The sequence below is a fragment of the Streptopelia decaocto genome, assembly GCF_964273445.1.
Source record: "Streptopelia decaocto genome assembly, chromosome: 2".
NCBI lineage: Eukaryota > Metazoa > Chordata > Aves > Columbiformes > Columbidae > Streptopelia > Streptopelia decaocto.
In genome coordinates, this window is record NC_138655.1 from 28,997,707 (window position 1) to 29,018,526 (window position 20,820).

The window sequence follows — 20,820 nt, forward strand, 5'->3', positions numbered from 1 at the left end:
AGTCAGCCTTGGTGGATTCTGACACTGACTCTTTATGCTCAGGAGTAACTACTTACACTATTCTTTCCTTAATTAAGTAGCTAGGTACTACTCAGCACTTAGGTAAACCATGTAACTCCACACACAATAGACAAGCTAAATATAAGATACACAAACATAACTGAGAGTGCTATGTTACATAATCTCCTAGTGAAGTAAATTCCCACTCAGTAATAGATAATTAAATTCAAATGTATGCTCTTCTTCCAAATGTTTGAAGAATATCAGTCCTTCTTTGGTGATGGGACCATGCTGGAAAGTTGACCACAGACCTTGAACTCCCACCTCCTCACACCCCCACTGTTTGAGGTGAACCTGTCATCTCAGAAACTGCTGTTTTTTATAGAAACAGAAAGTTTGATCTTTTAAAGAGTCTCTCTGGTAGCTTTGTTTTTCTCTTGCTTTTAGCCTACTAAGACTGATTGAAAGGGCAAGGCAAGAGTTCATTTTTGTGGTTCTGGACCACACTAAATACCAAATACCCCTGGTCATGGATGTCAGTGGTCATGAGAGCTCCACGCTGCAGATTGGCACAAAATTGGGTCTGAATTTGGCTGCATAAGGCATTTCTTAAATTAACTCCCCTCCCTCTTAAAAGGCTGTAGCTATTAATTTTTTTTTCTTTTTTTCCCCCTGAAATCACTTTACAGACACGTCTCTTTGTATAGGAGTATATCTCACATAAAGATGTAGAAAAACAAATATCTATTCCTTGTTTTATGTCATCTGCAGTGCTAAGGAGGTCTAGCTTTGGGATAGTGGACAATTCCTATTTTCATTACAGAAGATGACCTTGCGTCCATGTTATTAGATGCTTTGATACCCTTAATATCTCAGCAACACAAGAGAAATAATGCATTCATTCTTTTTGAAAGGAAATATGATTTATTAAGAAATTCTAAACTGAGATTCCCCCCACGACATCTGTAATAATTATTCCAACTGCTGTCTTTTAGGAGCGGTTAAGGTGTTTGGGAGTGGAAAGACTACTGCCAGAAAATAATCCAAACAGTAATCAGTAGGCTAATCCAGGCTATCAGATATTGGCAGTCTATAAGTAATACACATTGCTAGACAGGAGACTGACTGCCACGTAAACTTTCCATATGGTAACAAACTGTCTTTAGTGACTTGAAGGAACAGCTGTAACAACTCTGATGAATGGCACCACAGAAAGTGCTTATCTGATGAAAGGGTTCTACAGGAGAATTCAATTTACAGTTTATCAAGGATTGCTCTCTTATTTTGACATTTTCACTTTTCGGCAGCTATCCCTATTAGTAAACATAATTATTTCCAATGGTGAACATAATAAATAAAATAATGCAAAATACCATACAATGTATTTAATTGAGACACTGATCATAATGATCTTGTTTGAATTAAGCTGTAAACAAAGAAGTGCAATATCACCTGACTCTAAATATGGTAAAACACTAAAACATGCTAATCATAAAAATAGCTTTTAGAAATATACATTTGTATACAGTGTTTCCCACACCTGTTAAATATGTCCTTCATATTATTATGATACAGTACATTGGCCTTTAAGACATCAAAATTAAAAAAATAATACCAATAATCAGCCAGAGAAAAACACATTTACAATCTAAACCATAAAAATCTGACAATTGTACAGCTTAGAACATATAAGAAATGGAGTTTCTAATATTTGAACAATAACGTCCATTTTGATAAGTAAATTGAGTTTTCATACAAATTGAATCAAACGTGTTGCTAGCCAGTAAGAAACCGCAGTTCACAATTTTCTGTAGGGAAGTCAGAGTTTCTCTTCTCAGTCTTCAGGGGGTTCACACATGACATCTTGTTACTTGATCTGTAGAAACTGAGAAATGAAATGTTTTCTTTAGTATGAAGGCACAGATATTCCTCCAGCAGAACCTCAAAAGGAAGCCAAGACAACTGGGGAAAAGAGGGAAGAAGGCTATGACTTGACTTTTTCACAAATCAATCCAATATTGGTAATTATCAGACTTTCCCACCTTAAACCTTTGAAAGCTAAAAGAAAAGTCATGTACCTGCAGCAGTGGACAGTCAGGACTGTGCAACAGTTGTAGGTTAGACTGAATGGCCCAAAATAACCACAGTGAATCCAGCAAGAGCTGTCGAGCCTGAAGGATACTTCACCTCAACAACGCTATGTGAGCCACTGCTGAATAATTTATATTTTAGCAGCAGAAAACAGGAGAATGTATCTTAGCTGCTTTGCAATGAAATGCTTTATTTGGATAACAGCATTTAGGATTCTTTGCTTCAGTCCCCTTGCACTATTTATATCCCTTATTGCAGACCATTTGCAATGACTGTGTGCTTTTGACAGTACTTATAGTTACCAGATTGAAGGATCCTTCCTCAGTGGCTTCCCTTTTGATGTCTATTTTATTACTGTTGTTGTGTACATGCTATAGGTTTTAATTGCATATTTTTTAATTTCTTTTATTGTTTTACAAGCCACAGTGTGAAACAGCAAAAGTCCAGTGTCAGCTAACACTTCTTCTAGCAGTGGCTGGGGCAGATTGCATCTAAAAATCTGAGAATACTGCTATGTGACCCATATAAAGCTACCAGCTTCAACTAGACATTCAGTGATGCTGCAAGGGAGCATAAGACATCCCAGCTCTACCAACCCACATTAAAACTGACAACACTTTTCCAATCACATCTGTTTGGAAAACTGACAGTAGAAAATGTTAACAGAAATAGATGGTTTCTATTTTTAAGTGAATTTTTCAAGTTGTGGGGTTTTTTTTTTTCACTTTTGACAAGAAAAATATATTCCAAAACCTGGTGCACTTCTGGTGCAATTTTCCCCTCCTTCACTGAGTGTTAAGTCTGCTTTTTCCTTCCCCAGAAAGAAAAAAAAAAAAAAAAAAGAAAAAAAGAAAAGAATGATTTCAGTTAAAATTTCCATTTATTAAAAACCTGGTTTTCCAATGGAAAAGGTTGTAGCAGAAACATGAGAGTCTCTGCAGGACTGGTCCCCTGCCCTTTGAAGCAGCCAGCCATCAGATTTCTCCCTTGTTGCAAAGTAAGCACCAGATTTCTGGTTCTACTCTGCACAGGAAACCAGGATTAGGGAGAAAAGCTCATGTGAGAGATCCCAGAACTTTCTCCTTTCAGTTGAAATATCCTGAAACTGTTATTCTTTACTTGCATTGAGAAAAACCACCTCCTCTGTTTTTAGCTCCTGATCCCTGGATAGACTTAACTACATGAAAAAGATTTTTAAAATCTTCCCTTAAGACTGAGAGAGGCCTAATGCTTGTTAAGCAGCTATACATCTTACAAGAAGCAAAAAAAATAATCCCATTGTACATCCCATTATCTCCAGAGAGAGTTCCTCTTTTCTAGCCTTTTCTTCACCTATGCTTTGCTCTTCCATTATGCCATTATAAAAAGCAATAATTATACAAGTAAGATGAGAGACAGATTTTCAAGTTATTTATTGAAGCTTTTTTCCTGCCATAAACCTTTTAAGCATTTACCTGTCACCAGCACTGAAAAGCTTCATTAGGTTACTATTATGAAGTGTTACTACTCGCCATCTGGATCCAAGACATCAATGCTGCTTTACTGTCGATTAGAAACAATGACAAAATTTTACCAACCCCAGCAGTCCCAAATCTTGTGTTCTTCAGTACATGGGCTTGTTATTTGCCTCCTAAGGCAAATCTTAAAGGCTGAGAAGAAACTTTAAAATCTGAAATAGTCAAGCTTTTATTTTCCATAAAATGACAGTAACCCAGAGCTATGACTAAGCTAGTGTAACGCAATACTGATTTTATTCTATTACTTTCTTCTGAATAGTGCACAATTTATCAGCTGGCTTTATGGTAGTGCTGATGATATTAAAAAACCTCATGATGACTAATGTTTATGTTTTTGGATTTTTTTTTTAATATTTTCATTTCCTTCTGTTATATATATAACAAACATTCTGACACAACAAGGATGAACTGAATTATATTTAAGCCAGCAATATGGTTTTCATTTGATGTAGTTCTAACTGAAAACCACTTTAGAAAGCATGATTTGAACATAATGCATTTTAAGAATTGAATAACCCAACTGAGTGTATAGCCTTGGCAGCTGTAGACAATACTAAAGAAACAGTATAAACTTTCCTAATTGCCATCATAATCTCTGGAAAAAAAGGTAGAGATAGGTTATAGAATATTTATTGGTTCATTTTTCTACCTGAAATTATTCCTGCTGGTTTTTTCCCTACCTGAGTGGCTTTTGGAGTATGAGGAATTGGAAACAGTATTCTTAGGCATAACATGGTATTTCAGTCTTCCAGAAATGCTTTTGCTACTGTCATTATAGTTCCAGTATGATCCTCCTAGCATTTTTATCAGACTCAAATTATACTAGATTCAATTAATTTTAACTTTACACTATTACAATGTATATAACATTGGGAAGCCAACATTAAATATTAAATATCTCACTAAATGAAAGTGCAGTTCTACTTAATGAGCCCCAAACTATAATCACTAAAAATGATGGAGTAAATTGATAAAATTCAGTAAAAATACAGAGAGTTTTCCATCTTGCCTTTTAGAGGTTTAATAGTTTTATCACTTAACATCCCCTCGAAACCTAGATAATTCCAGCCTTTACATCTGTAGATTTTTAAGAATGCCCTGCAGGTAAAGGATGTTTTTTTGGGAGAGCCTGGCTGTCAGATAACCTGCCAGGTGACCATTTCCTCAAAGCTCTGTGCTTCGTGACCAGCAGGTTGAGGAGGGTGGTTCTCCCACTCTATTCAGCTCTTGTGAGACCCCACCTGGAACAACTGCATCCAGCTCTGCAGCCTCCAACAAAAGAAGGACATGGACCTGTTGGAGTGAGTCCAGAGGGAGGCCACAAAGATGATCAGAGGCCTGTAGCATCTCTCCTATGAAGACAGGCTGACAGAGTTGGGATTATTCTGCCTGGAGAAGAGATGGCTCTGGGGACACCTTAGAGCAGACTTCCAGTACTTCAAAGGGGCTTAGAAGAAAGCTGGAGAGGGACTTTTTTACAAGGGCATGTAGTGATAGGACAAGGGGTAATGGCTTTAAACTGAGAGAGGGTAGATTTAGATGAGATATAAGGAAGAAATTCTTCACAATGAGAGTAGTGAGACACTGGAACAGGTTATACAGAGAAGCTGTGGATGCCTCATCCCTGGAAGTGCTCAAGGCCAGGTTGGGTGGGGTTTTGAACAACCTGGTCTAGTGGAAGATGTCCCTGCCCATGGCAGGAGGGTTGGAAGTAGATGATATTTAAGGTTTCTTCCAGCCCAAACCATTCAATGATTCCATGATTTATAGCCACCAAGCAAAACACAGTAAGAATAGTTTGCACCTAAAAGCTTTTATGAGAAGGTAAGCTCAACATAGTTTAAAGACCTGAAGGCACCATTTTTTTAGAATGAGGTGGGCCACCCCCATTTCCCAAGCCTCCCCAAGCAGCTGGAAACTGCAATGGTGACCACTGCTGTCGCAGGGGGAATGCTGCTGGCTTTTCTAAACTCATTCAGGTGGACTTAATTTGTCTACAGGAAACATGATTTTTGATCTTTGCTAGCTGAATCCAAACAGACATCAGCTTCTTCCCTGGTCTGGTTTATTTCTCCTTCCTTATGGCTCTGAAAATGGGTATATAACAGCTGTATGTATATATGTTCCTTGATCCCCATAAATACACAGTTTCCTTCTCACAGGGTTTATGGGAAAAGTGTTCTTTACCATGCTCATCTTCTTCACCTAGATGGACAGGAAAAAATCTTACTATCTGAGAGCATAAATCCAGCACATATCCTTGGGAGTGAGTATTAGGAATGTAGCATGAATAAATGCCACAAAAGGTGTACACCTTACCTTGTAGTACATTAAGGTTACAGAATTTACTCTGTGGTTTACCCCACAATAACTACAAGCAATAAGAGCATCCAACAAGTATATACAAGATGTTAGTCTGACTAAATGCATCAGTTTTGAAACAATTGATTGCTCTGAATGGTTTTTGTGATAACAATAATGTTAGAAATTCCAAGAAATTGCAGCTAAATGGTGGATAGATAGATGATGGTGCACGTATACACATGAGTATGAAACCCCAAGCCTCAAATATCATTCCTGTCCCTCTCCTGCCTCTTTTTCCTTGCCAGACAAACCCATTCTCAGGACTGGAGTTCTGAATTTAATAGCGGCAAGGGAGGCATCTGAAGCTAATTCTGACCATTGCTTGGTTACAGGTGAAATATTTCTGCCTCTGTCAGGCTCCTGTTGATTCAGAGACTCTTTGCCTGACACCTTCCTAGGCTGTTGCTGGTGTCTGACGAGGCTTTGGCAGTGGGTTATGTGACAGCCATACATCACTTTCTGCAAAACAAGTGCATGCTCCATTAAAATGCAGCTGCTACACTGTCCTTTCACTCACAACACTGGGCCTCATACTTGTGCCACCTCAGACTGCAATCATAGCATGATTGCTTTGATTGCCTCTGATGCTCACTCCTGTGCTGTTATCTGTACAAATGAGAACACTGAATCTAGGTCCACAGATGCTACTACTACATCCTCTAGAATGGCATATCCTGTTTAATCTCTAGTGATTTTTCTGATTATGAAAGGTATTTTTTGGACAGCCAAGGAGGTGAAAAACTGAAGCTGTTTGTGGAATAGATTGTTTTATAAAAAAACCCCAAATCTTGGTTAGTCGTTATTGATCCAGGTATTCCTGTAAAATGGGAAAAATCAAGATGCATTGCACAAACTAGTATTGCAAATTGTCATTCTTTTTATTTGCTGTTTCTAACTCAAGACAACATCCTTCCTTTCTCTTAAGCAGGAAACTCACAACGAATGAAAACCCAGCAATTTATGTTTGTAAGATACCATGGGGGCATGCGCTTCTATTGGCTTTTACACAGAATTCATCAGGATGAATGGAAATCCACAAGCAATGAATAGGGCTTACCAAAGAACCTGGAATTTTTATGAGCTATCATACTGACTCCATAGCTGCGTTCATTTGAAATACACCCTGAATTGCCTCTTGATTTAAATAATGAAATCTCTGACTAGGTAACACGGTTATATAGGTGATGTAGTACAATGTCGCCATATGAAACATAAACAGTCAATTCAGCAGGTGTTAGCAGGGGAACATGAATGTGCACTATGGGTCTGCTGATGTTATTTGTAACGTTTGTAAAACATGACAGATAAAAATTATAGCCCTAGACCAAAACTTTTTATGACGAACTAGTGATAGAATATTCACTGCGTATAACAAATAGGAGGAATTGTACAGTTTGGTAAATACTAAGAAACAATAATTAAAGGAAGCAGTTGCACCTTCTTTAAACCTTTCTTCAAATGATAAAACCTAATCATTATCTTTTGTACTCTGTCAATCATACTTTAATTGCTGAAAACACTACGGAATCGTTTTTCTGTTCAGTGAACAGTTTAATTGCTTTGAAGTGGTCCTACTTATGTGAGTACATGTGAGAATGGCTGTTTTACTCATCAGCGAAAACAAATTTCTACCTCCTTTGTATTAAAATGCTCTGTTTCACTTGCTTGCCTGAAAAAAAATCAGCAGGAAGAATGAGATAGCCCTATCAAATACTGATTCTTCCCCTAGATCAACATATCTTTTCTTTCTCAGAGTCCTGTGTAGGCAAATTTGTGATGAATACTGTTTGGCATAGTGGTGGAGACAGGATCTAATACTTGGAGAGTGCCAGTGAGGACATGCTGTAGTTGAGATGACAGTCAGGTGTGAGGCTGAAGGAATGCCTTTGGGATTAGTTACCATGGTCATTTGAGAGCTTCATTGTGAGGGGCTAAAGGGCAGCAAGGAGGAGGAGGGAAAAAAATGAATCTGTTCACCTCACTTTACTCTGCAGGTTTTCCTGCTACCCTACTGTTTTTTGAAGCAATACCTTCCTCTATAAGGTCCTTTTTATCTGTAGGAGAAGACACAATGACTGGCAGTGTAGTTTCTGCTAATGATGGGAGGGATCTGAGGCTGGGGGCAGTGGACCTTCTGTAGACCCTGAGATGGGCTGCAGGATCTCCAAGCACGAGAACATGGAAGAGGTGGGAATGTGGGAAGGTGGTGCTTTTACAGCACTCACTGCCTTTAAGCCTTTACCCATAATACACTTGTAAGGCTACCCCATGGTGAAGCTGTGCTCCCACCACCACCACCACTCTATTTCGTGTTCTCTCTTGGCTAACATAAGGTGAGATCTGGAACAGCATGAAAAACAAACTAAGCACAGTAAGGCCTCACTGATTCTGTGCACAGAGTTCCCTCAGCTTGCATCAGTGTGTCTTGAGAGCAACTCAACACCTTTTTGGGATCCAATGCCAAATACAGCAAAGGGGAAAATGTCCTACTTTCCTTTAACCCTGAATATGAATGGATATTCAAGGTGAATTCCCAGAGGTATGACTCTCATTGGAGATCACTAGGTGTTTTCTGATTCTTAGGATGGGTTCTGTTCCATGAGAAACAAGTCTAACTGAGTCCTAGAAGAATCCATAGCAAGGACCATCCTTGACCATTTTGAATGTTATGAAGGAGGGGGCCTTAGGACGCAGGGTGCTGTCAAAAAGTTGTAGAACAAAATTCCTAGTTATTTAACCTCTGCTTGGTGTAGGGAGCAGGAATTACCTGATGTGAGGTGGTGGTCCAATTAGTATGAATTCCAAAGGCAATAGTTCCAGTCTACTGATGCCAAGGGTGCAAGTTTGAACATACAGCTTAATGTAGAAAGGAGCTATTTAAACTTGTGCCCTGAGGCTACTTACTATGTCTACACTTTAAGTGGTATGTTTTTAAAATATGTGAAAGTAGGAGCTTATGTGCTACTAGAAGAACTACCTTAAACTAATGATACAGAAAGCACCTGCTAAACTTTTCCAGTATTACCAAATTAGATTTGAGGTAGGTATCAAAAAAAAAAAGTGCACCATCCAGTAAAAGAAATTGTACAGGAGGATGGTAATAAAATCAAGAATGTCCTACGCAATCAACAGGAGATTTTTCAGTTACTCGGAGGCAGAAGTTCTACTCAACATAAAGACCAGGGGAAGCAAGGTAAAAAGCAAATTAACAGAAAAGGAACAGGGAGGAGAGGTTGCTGGAGGAAGCAGCTGGAAGCATTTAACGTGAGATGACAGAGATACCGGGAAAGCTCTGAGTAAAACATAGGAAGGAAGAGAGGGATGAGACTAACCATGGTGCACAACAGGTACTTAAATGGTGACAGTAGTTACTCAATTAAGACAGTCAGTTAAACATACAGGATGTAGAGTTACCTGCAAAAGACTTATCTGTGAAAGACTTGGTTTGGCAATGGGATTCAGATGGAAAAGACAATAAAAGCTGGTGCTATTTTAAACAGGTTTTTCTTTATATTTTCCTCCATAATGCTTGTATGAATGAAAAGGGAATAGTAGAACATAACATATTGTTTTATGAGGATTTCAAGATACACCGCCTTAAAAATAAAAATTACAAAGCAAACTGGTGGACTTGGAGTTACATTGTGTTTTGCAAATGGTGCTAATCTAATATATGAGAAGGGAGTAGTATAACCCTGCAAAGAGGAAGCAGAGAAGAATTTAGCCTTTTGATTTACTCTGTTTGGGCTGGCACACAACCTGCTCTTTTTGAAAGATATTATAGAACCGTAGTCTACTTTTAGAAATCAATAGTAACTCCAATTTGAAAACTCCAGATACACATATCAGCATAACAGGCTGGCTAAGATGGCATGTGATTAACTTCCAAATCTTCATTTTGGCAGACTGAGCTTGTTTTATTCCTCACTGATTGCTTTTTTATTGAAATGGCAATTACAGTTCTAACACCTTCTAAATAACTTTCCTTTTCCGAGGTCCATAAATGCCTCTGTACAGATAAATTCAATCTGCCTTTCATGTTTTGGTATTAATCATGCAGAAAATCTTCTTAGTAACACATTTATATTTCTCAAAGAACTGAGACCTTTTGGAATAATTGGGTCAGTAACTGCAATGGGTCTGCAATTTGTATTGAAAAAATAAAAACAGATTTTAAATTTGTGACTTTTTATATGGAAAAATAGCAACCTTTTGGCTTTTCAGCGTTTACCCCTCTTTACTTGCATGAAGACTTTCGACAGAAAACTGTTTCCTCTGGGAATTTTTGATTCAGCATTCTTGAGGCTCAAGCATACTGATAAAGCCTGTGAAATTAGTGTTTTCTAGGGGAACTAAAGCTATTTACTTTCAAAGACTGACACACCAGGAAAAATGTGTGATGCATAGCAATTGCTCAATTTCAGTTAAATCTAAGAATTTGAGGATTAAGCTGAGAGGATCAAATCCATAGCCAAACACAGACCCAATGGCTGGCCTGAGCTGTTGTGGAGGATTTTGGTGTCCCTGTGAGAGCCTAGAAAACACTAGTGTCCCCTTCCCGTTCTCTTACCACTTTCCCACTGTACCTTGTTCTGCTGCTTTGGTATCTGTGCTAGGTTATTATTCTGATGCCTATTCTCCCTACACAGGACTCAGGAATGTTTGTTGCAAATAATGAAGGAACCAAACCCTATCCAGCACCTTTCATAAGTCATCCAAAGTTTACTGGAGTCGACCAAAATACAGGGAGGTAGAAGAAGAGTGACTCCACTAGAATTAGTGAAAATTACATTGGTAAAAATATTCAGGGGTAGAAACTGAAATCAGTCTCATATTTCAAGTGTTGAGGTACTTCAGTTAAATCTGATGTTTCTTTACCAGCCATAAGTTAGAGCAAAATGCTTGTGATTATTTTTATAAACCACCATCAGCCTCCCCTGAAAAGGGATGTAGGTTTGCTTCTGGGTGGTGTGTGGCTCTCCTTGTTTCTGTACTGCACTCAGAAGTTGTCTCTATGCTCATAAATTTTTTGGCTAGGAAAACTTGTGGAGCTAATTCTGATTTACTTAGAGTAAACATAACCAGATCACTAGTACTGAATATTAAGGTAAATTACATTGTATCAGAGAGGAATTAATCTTTTTTAGGCAAGCATTTTGTTTGCATGTCTGAGAGAATTTTTGGCCTGCTCTGAGAGCATTATTTGTCTCTGGATCCATTCACATATTTTTTGTTTGTTTGTTTGAAGTTAGAGGCACAACTTTTGTTTTTAACAGTTGAGGCTAAGCCACTAAATATTTTGATGTCTCAAAAACGTCAAGGTCTGTGACTGTCTTATTCTTAACTAATAGCTTAAGAGAAACATAGTCCTGCCTGAAAAGGAAAAAAAAAATATAATAAAAAAACCCCATGAAAGTATCATAAAAACGAATAATGAATACTAAATAATGATTAAACTACTGACAGCGGGTCAACAAAAAGCAGAGTCTCTATTCCCCTCAAAACAGAGAAAGCACACAAGCTACCCTTCAAAACATAGGTCCACAGGAAGGCACTGCATGAGCTTGACACAAAGCACATAGACAATATCTAGAAAACAGTAAAACATATTAAGCAGTAATCAGAAATTCTTTTATGTATCAGATATATTGCCAAGATGTCACCCATGTTAGTGTTTCCAAACAGACATACCACCAAACTTCCACGAGGCTGTAAATCCCACATGCAAAACAGTGTTCTGTATCAACAGGCATCTGCTAAATAAGTGTACTTAGGACAAGCCTCATGCAGCATTGGGTTATAATCAGCCATTGTTTCAGGTTGTCTGGGGTACTCTAAATACCAGAATTTTGTGACCAGTTCTTACAGTGTCTCTCAAGGAATACAACAAACAAACACCCGCCCCTGCATTTAATATTCATACCATTTATTGTCTCGGAAAGGATGCACCCCATTTAAACTGCCAAGGACAGATGGTTGTTCTGTGCTCATTGGGACTGACAGGGTGTAGGAGAAGATGCTGCACATTTGCTGCTCTTGTGGTATATGCCTTGGCATTATGCAGGAAGCTGCTGGCAGGGTTTATTAATGTTTGCTCTGCTGGGTCTGAATGGACCTGTTCAGAATTGCCTTGTATGTAGACAGACCTCAAAAAGAGATGACAAGCTAATAATGCTTAGCAGAAAAGGTAGGAAGTTAAATGATGAGTGAAACTTCAGGCAGGTCAATACTGATGGCAGGGGACAGTAAAAATTAAAACAAATTAATTGAAGAGTATGTTCAATGTTGTTCAACATGAAAAAATAAAATCTGTAATTTTCTTGACTGGAAAGCATATAATTTATATAAGTTTAATCCATACATTTGGGGAATGCTCCTATCCCACTTGTTGGCAGTAGAGTGAAAAGACAAATGTTGGTCTGACCTCAGAAAGAGAGGCTGTGTGGACAGTCCCATTCCATCTGCTGAGCTGCATTGCCCACTGCATTGGCTCAGTGGCAAAGCTGAGAATGGGACCCAAACTTCCTGATTCCCCACCTTTTGCTTAAAAAAAGAGAAACAGAAGACAAAACCACTCTTTTCAAGCTCTTTTGCATCAAGATTCTAATGACTGTAAAATAATTATATTATTTACCTTATAAGTGTTTAAATAGTTTTATGGTTTTGATTTATTTTTTTTTTTAATTTGGGGGCTAAATAACATAGAGCAGGTTCAGAGGAATAGATGTGAAAGGTAAGGAAATTATTTTGCTCATTCATTTTACAAATATTCAACTACAGGGAGGGGAGTCTAGCAGAGAGACACAAAGTGGCTGCATTTTCTGCAGGTTCCCATGTGATGTGTAGGAGACAGGATGTAAATAATAATTAGAAAAATATTATGTAGTCAGTCAGGAGTAACCTATTTAAAACCCGACCACCACTTAGGAAGCCTTCCTCTGAGAAATTGACTGCCAGGAAAAATGGGGAGGAGGAGCTGGTATCAAGGCTTTTCCAATGGCTCATACAACAGCATGTGAACAACAAACACGTCTACTGTGCTGTTGCATATCTTAAACATAACAAAAGGGCATGTCAGAAAGTTTCTTACAATTTTTGATTTCATGACATGCTTTTATTACTTTCTCTATTTTCTCAGTCACAGATTAGATTTACTGCAGTTTTGGAAGGCACAACACATTAGTACCTGTCGGGTATGCTGCCCCTAATGACTTCCTTAGCTTGCTCAAGTACAAACATCTTGCACTGATATTTATCAAGTGAACACAATCTCTTACCTATTCATTTGTCTCAGGAATGAAGAGCTTCATGTTTTCCCTAGTACTGAAAACAAAATTTCAATGAAGTCTAAAATGTTCAGTGCATCAAAAAGACGAAATTTTGCTTGGTCTCAATGATATTTAAAGTAATCTAAATAAGATGTCTGGCACAACATTGCTATGGCCATTGCCATTAATTAGAACTTCTGTCCCTTTTTTCTAAGTAGTACTCTCTATAAGTGCACTCAGCTGCAAATTGTCATGGTAGCTATTGATCTTGTTGACATGCCTAATCAGCCTAATTCTGCCAATAATAGAAGAGTCAGTCTGGTCTGCCCTGATGCTATTGACAGAAAAAAAAAAGTATATAAAAGGAGAATTAAAAATCCAGTTTGATTACTATAATACATTAAGTACTATCAATCCTTTCATATAGTCACATATTTGATCAGTCTTGCTATTTGAGTTATGCAAATTTTTTTCTTGAACTATCCGATATAGACAGAAAACATGCAGTGCAAAGGTGGAGAAAAGGACAAGAGTAAGAAATGAAATATCCTTGAGAGGTAAATGTAACTGAAATATACTCAATAGAAAAATAACTGTAATTGTTGTTGAAATAACTGCATAAATCTACATTATAACCACAACTGTTGTTCTTACACTGTCTCTGTACCTTTTGTTTCTGATATAATTTAATAAAAATGCCTCTCAAGACAGCTCATTAAAGGTGACTCATTATTGTGGAACTCCCACCTAATGCTTGTGTGGCTTAATTATTTTTAGCATCGCTACACCAGCATAAAAACACAATGCTGTGACTGTGAATATATCCTTCAAATTCCAACCAAGCACTAGCCAGAGTCTGATCTGAGTTACAACACCATAAATCTATTGTATTTGAAATCAGAAAACTGTTTGCTCTACTGAATGCTTAACTACTGAACCACTGCTGTGCTATTACCATTGTAGTTATTTATTGTGAAAGACTGACAGTTTGATAGAAACTATTATTCTCAGGCAATATAATATGAGTGCTTCTCTATAACTCATTGCAATTAATTAATTTGTTGATATTTTATTAAGTGTTAGACAACATTTTTTTTCTTTTTTTTTTTTTCAAAAATCTATAGTACTTCAGGCTTTCAGCTAATTAATTGGATGTCACCTTTGTTATTTACAAGGGGATTGCAATAATAAGTTATAGTTCATTTTGAGCCAGTGTTTCCACGATGATCGATTAGAGCCATTTGAAACAAATTCAGAGGAGTTATATGAGATTCTCTGGGCCTGCACTGGGTTGTCCAGCCACTAAATGAGCAGAGTAAGGAAACCACCACACATGCTAATTCAGAAATGCTTTTCCTGCGTTCTTTCAGCAGTGCCACACACCACTAACGCTATTTCTGGTAAGGAGAAGGAGCTTGTTTTAGAGGTGCTGAGGCCAAGCTGCTTTTCAAATATCAAAATGTGTGTTGTATGGTGCTGCAAAGGTGACTCTTCTGCTCTCTGCTGTGCAGCCATAGGAATAAGAGGAGGTTACTGGCTTTCCTTCCCACTCCTTACAATTAAAAGCCGTGGCTACCACCTGAAAACTGCTGGATATCACTGATGACTTGTGGCCTGTGGTTCCCATGATTTATGGCCTGTTTGTGACTTGTGTGTGAGGTGAATTTAGTAAACATAAAGATCTTTCTTCCTAGGAGCTTGTTTTCCTTAAGCTGAGATGGGAAGCTGCAAAGGTGTGCTGCTTTCTTCACAGAGCAGTTGAGGGACAGTTTACATTAAAAGCAGTGAGAATGGATGCGTGCTCCTTAGGAGGGAACACAAAGATTTTTAATTCACTGCAACTAGAAGCTGTTCAATGCAAGAAAGCCTCACTCATGGGTCCAGTAAAATCTGGGATAAGAAACTTTTTTTGTTTTTAATTTAAAGGAGCAAAGGAAACAGACTTGAAGTTGTCATCCCCTCCAGCTATCTCTGATGATCGGTTAATTGAGATGAGTGGCAGAGTAAGCTCAGGATTTACATTCTAAGTTCATTATTATTATAGATATATATATATAGCTACAATGTTTTGTCACATGCCCTTGTACAAGGGGCAGTGGAAGGATACCATATAAGAGCAGGTAGGTGAGAAGCATATGACACTCTTCAAAGAGCAAGATGAAGTCAGCTGTTTGACTCAGTCTCTCCTAGCGTATTCATACATAGCGAGATCATATATCTGAAACCATAATTTAAACAAGTTTTCAGTATGTCAATGCAGCAAAAGTCTTTGGGGATTGTTCTAAAAACATTCCCAAGCTGGAGTGTCTGCAGCACTGGAGACACTGAGACACGTTTGTGGGCAAAGAGTTGGTACAAAATAAACTTTCCCAATAGGGGATGTTTGATGACTGTAGCAGATACTTCAAATGCAGCATGTCTTGAATTAGAGTTCAGATGGGCAATCAAGTTATTGTGGCGTAAAACTTCTTCACACTTCAGCTGAGCCATAACGACTATTTGTGGGTGTGTCTTTAGTCCATACAAGATAACAATGCCGGGAAGAACAACATCCTGATCTAAATGGTGGGTGAAGGTGTGCAGCTGTTGAATGTGAGGTGGTTTTGTGTGTGCAGCCAGGCAGGTAAATGAAGAGGCTAAAAATTCCTTAAATCCATGCCTGACTTAACTCAGACTGCAGGCTAAACTACTTAGCGTTTCTTTACAGTTGGTCTAGGCTGAAGGCAGGCATGAGGACTGCTGCCATCACTCAGTTAATGTGCAGTAACCTGTTCCTCCAAATAGACAGCGTGTGAATTCAGAGAACTGATCCTACCACCTAAACCCACAACATACATCCCGTGTAGTCACTTCCTTTGCAAGTCAAAAATAGAGAAAGAAATATAGTTTTGAGTCCTCTTGGCCAAAGATGCAGATCCACATACACAGATTCAGAGGCTCCATTCTGGCAGCAGCTGGACTCTGGCAGTGGGTCTGTCCTTACTGAACCCTTCCCTTTACTGCAAGGCTTAAGGCTGGTCACAGGGGAAACAAAAAAGAGACAACAATATCGTGTTCATCAAAAAAAGCCCTGCAGCAGGTTATTGGCAAATGGCTTGGCAAGAAATTTATAGCTAAATATGAAGCACTGCAAAAAAAAAGGTTAAGATCTAAATTTAAGTCATACTTCTCTCTCCTTTTAATAATATTTTTCAGACTAGTGGACCCACAATCAATTTTTGGTGCTGAATTGGCTTCAGAACATTAGCTATGCCCATTTCAAAAGTTTTTCTATTTGCTCTGCTGCTTTTAGTGATGAAAGAAAAATTTTTCTTTTTTCATCATTGTCCTAAATCCCTTCAGCTTTATATTTGGAAAAGATTATAGATTTCAATAAAAAATGCCTTTTGGATGGGTATTTCTGATTCTGAGTCCAAGGTTATGTTTTTCCACATGGCAAGTTTGCCCTAATTGTTTCACATTTGACACTTTTCATGCTTAAAACTCCTTTTTTTTTTTTTTTTTCCTGCAAATGCATTGTAACTGGCTCCATTCAAAAATGACACATTTGCTATTAGTCAGCTCTTTTTCCTAAATAACTAAGTTTTCATAAAACAGGAGAAGAACCTGTTAGGACTTCTTGTTTTATAATAAACTTATCTATCTACTTTGCCTTTGACAAAACACAGCGTAATGCCAGATAGCAGGGCACAGAACTGGTAGAAGCAGGCTGAAATCCCCAATATTCCTACCAGAATTTTCACTATGGATTTGATAGTATTCATATTGACCTTCCAGTTATACGGCTACCAGTAATCAGAGTAGAAAGTAAAACTTATAGGAATTGGCCATTCTATCTACATAAATATATGTAAGTATAAGTGAAAAATAGACTAAATTAAAATATGCATCATAAACTACCAGCTTCGTATTATAACAATACTGGCTGTTACTGCTGAGTGTTTGGGTAAGACCTGTAAAGGAAAGATGTACAGTTCAATTTATAATTGCCTCTCCATGGCAAACACCCATTGCCTGAGATTTCTTTGAAGTAATCCTTTGTAGAGCAATCATTTATCCCATCCGTAGCAGTTTTTCATTCACTGATCTCCCTAGGCTTTGCAAAAGAAAGAAATGTTATTATCCCATTGTAGCAGGGAGGAAAACTAAGGTGAAGTGGCCTCTTCCAAAGCTTAAGGAAAATGGCAAGTGAGGATGAAAAGCATGAGGATTTTACATCAGTGGCAATATTGGCTCTGAGCTTTAAAGTCTACTATACTTCCAGCTGCTTGGCTAAAGGGTCCCAGTGTCTGGTAAGGTGGGAGACATGAGGCAGCCTGTCTTTGGAGCTGTGTCTGCAACATGCTGCACTTTAACTAATGTCATCACAGGTTTTTTAACTTGGAAGCAGGGGTGTGCAAATGTGGCTGTGCCGATTCCAGACTTTCACTGCTAATGAAGTCTTCCTGTGCTGCTTGCTTGTCAGAAAATTTCCTGCTTAGGCCTTTGCTAGATGAAAAATTTCTTCTACATCATGCTTCATTATATAGTGTAGGTACATGCTAAATATGCCATACTCACTGGGTGAAATGACAGCACTGAACAATCAGAGGCTAATATACTGTACATTAACTTCCCCACTTAGTGTCTGCAGCAGGGAGTCTGACACCTAATTAGTGCAAAACCCACCAGTCTTGCTAAACTGTGGCAACCCCTATTGCTAATACCACTTCAGCTGTTCAGGTATTAGCCATGGTGGAATATTATATTCAAAACTATTTATTCATTAAAAAATTTCAACTTCCTACAAATTTAGAGTGACAGCTGCTGACAGAGGTCCCTCATATCTGTACAAGAGAACATGTTCCTTTGAGAAAAAGTGATAATGTCATCTGTTCTACATGGCATGTTAAAAGATGGGGGATCCAGGCTGTAGTAGATTCTCCTGCGCATAATGCTGTTCAGGATTTATAAATTCAAGAGGGCCATGTGCTGGCTAAAGGGACACTGACCCTCAAATTAGTAGTAGGTTTAAATTGTGTCTGCAGTAAGCAGTACAAAACACTGCTTATTATCATGCCCTGTTACTCCAGACTTGGTGTTGGCTCAACTGTGCCCGTTGCTGACTGACTTCTGTTGGCATCACTGAATGATTTTTGCAGTGGAGATGTGATTAAGTGTGTGCTAAAATGCAAGCAGGGACAGTGACACTGAGCAACAGAAGTGATGCCTGCTTGAAGCGAAAGAATATGAAATCTGGGAAGAGAGGGAGAGTATTGTAGAGTTTAAAATGATGTGGCTGATCCATTCTTATTAGGAATTAAGAAAAATGTATAAATCTGACTTTCAAAATATTTTTTAATGTTTTTCCAGAGGAACCGAGAAGTTTAACAACATGATGGACATTTCATTAATTGTACAGGCTCAGGCTGAAAACCCAAACATCTTAGCTGAACATTTCTTAGGGAAAAAAATCCTTCCACAACAAAAAAATCTATAGCTGCCAACACAGTCTGCAGAAGATGCACATGTTTACTCATGAGAAAGTTCTCCATTCTAGATTCTTATTTGATTTAGATATGCTCCAGTTAGGAAAATGTTTGCTTTTTTTTTTTTCCTCTTCTACATTTCATTAAATGTAAAATAATAAATGTAAACCAATTTAAAGTACATTTCCTTTTCTTTCTAAAATCACCAAGTGTAGTAAAATATATATTTTCTTGTTTACCCTCAGAAGGCCCTATGCTTAATTGGTACTAGAGTGTATGAAGCATATAGTACTAGGCACTAGTTACAGAACATCACAGTGCTGCTGTGAGCTTTTTTTGCTAACCCAGATTATTGGTTTTCTGTGGTTACTTGTAGCACCTGTGTAGACAGACATGGCATGGTTATTCCTTACCAGCTCATTGCTGCCATCCTCATCAAAATCCTCCTCTATCCCATCAGTCATCTCTTCTCCATCCCCATCTGCATCTGGCCCTCCTTCAATTGGCTCTTCTGTAGAGTTATCTGCATTCTCTGATATGCATTCTTCTTGAATCAAATCAGCATTATCTTCCATTTGTTTCTTTTGAGCTTCTGTAAGGAAAACATACTCTATAGAGATTCAGTAGCCTTCCCTATTGGTGGCAAAGAAAAGTGCTCTGAGGAGGAAACCTAAACTTCCCATCTCCAGATGAGCTAGCTTTGTAAAAATCAGTGTATTAATATCTACCAGGCAAATATGATCAAAACTCTTGTTTTCAAAAATTAATGCATAAATCAACAACAGTACCAACACACATCTATCCCATGCAGTGGACAAAGGTTTGATTTACCAGCAGATCCAGCTTTTTGATTTTCTGGACTTTACCTTGGGAATCCAAGTGGCAAAGCCACCATATATTTACTTATCTGCAACCAATGAGAAGTACATAAATCTCTATGCTCTGAGAAGCAGAAGGCTGTTAATTTCCAATAAGCGAACAAGGATTTGCATAAATTTGCTGTGAATACAGCAAACATACAGATAATCAACAAATCCTTCTAGACATCCAAACATACTTTTTATGGAGTAAAATAACCATTTCTCCCCATTGGTATAATGTGCCACAGTAACTGGAGAATGTCCCCCTCCAGTTACCCAAATAATATATAATTCCTATAATTTCTGCAAAGCGGAGAAAAGAAAGACCATTTCCATGGAGGCCCAGGGGATCTGTTCTGGTTGGCTTAGTGCAGAAAGCTGTATTGTTGTGATTATTCATTGCAAGACTCCTGGATCTGCTGAGGAATTTCATCCAGCCAGCAGAAAACCAGAGGAGGATTTAGGGAGGAATGACAGAGACAGAATGGCCAGAAGAGTGGTTGGAGGAATCAGTCTTATTCGTATGCACATCAGGAGTTTAGGTGAAAAGCTTTATGTACTCGAAGTGAATGTGAGCCAGAGAACTGGTTGCATGTAGCTGGAATACCAACGTCTTTTCAGGTGACAATACCCATCAATGATCAAATTTCTAGAACAAAACCACTTTTTTTTTTTTTTTTTTTGTTAGATTGACTGTTCTGCAACACTAGTAGTACATCACTTATCTTGTCGGAGAGCCAATGAATCTGCAGATTGCATGTGAAGCTCTATATTTTTCAGCTCTATGAATACATAATTATTTTACTATAAATTATTTTGAGCTGCATATAATAGTCAAATTTGCTTATACTTTTCTGTATCAGAGTCTTAAACCAAGACATTTTTTTTCCTTCCACCTCTGCGCATAGATTTTGCAACTTACTTTCATCTTTTCAGTATTTGTTAGTCTCTAGTCCTTCTTTCTCATATTCATTTATTGAAGACATATAACAATTAAGCTTTTCTCCCTTAGCCACATAATTCCTCCAGTCACGCATTTTAGTAGAAGACTTAAACCATGGCATGGTACTCTATAGAATACCATGCTAGTTATGTCATTGTGCTACTTGCCTTACTGTGCGAGAAAATGTGGATTGAACCTGCTGTGCCTACTATGTCCCACCCCACCACCTTCTGCCTCAAGCCATTCTGAGATTAACCCAGCTGTGGCAGTGACACCTGAATCAACTTTGGTCAAGGAAGTGTTCTGAAA

The 20,820-nt window shown here is 38.1% G+C and overlaps 1 protein-coding gene across 1 annotated transcript in view; it reads right to left on the reverse strand.

The window, feature by feature from the left end:
• Positions 1 to 658: 658 nt before the first annotated feature.
• Positions 659 to 20,820, reverse strand: part of RALYL (RALY RNA binding protein like) — a gene marked incomplete at its 5' end in the record, with an annotated part of 185,647 nt that continues 165,485 nt past the window's right edge. The window contains 2 exons of the mRNA XM_082045576.1: positions 659 to 1,885; positions 19,122 to 19,300. Coding sequence (XP_081901702.1) covers positions 1,868 to 1,885; positions 19,122 to 19,300 — 197 coding nt within the window. The 3' untranslated portion in view covers positions 659 to 1,867. The remainder of the gene's footprint in view (positions 1,886 to 19,121; positions 19,301 to 20,820) is intronic.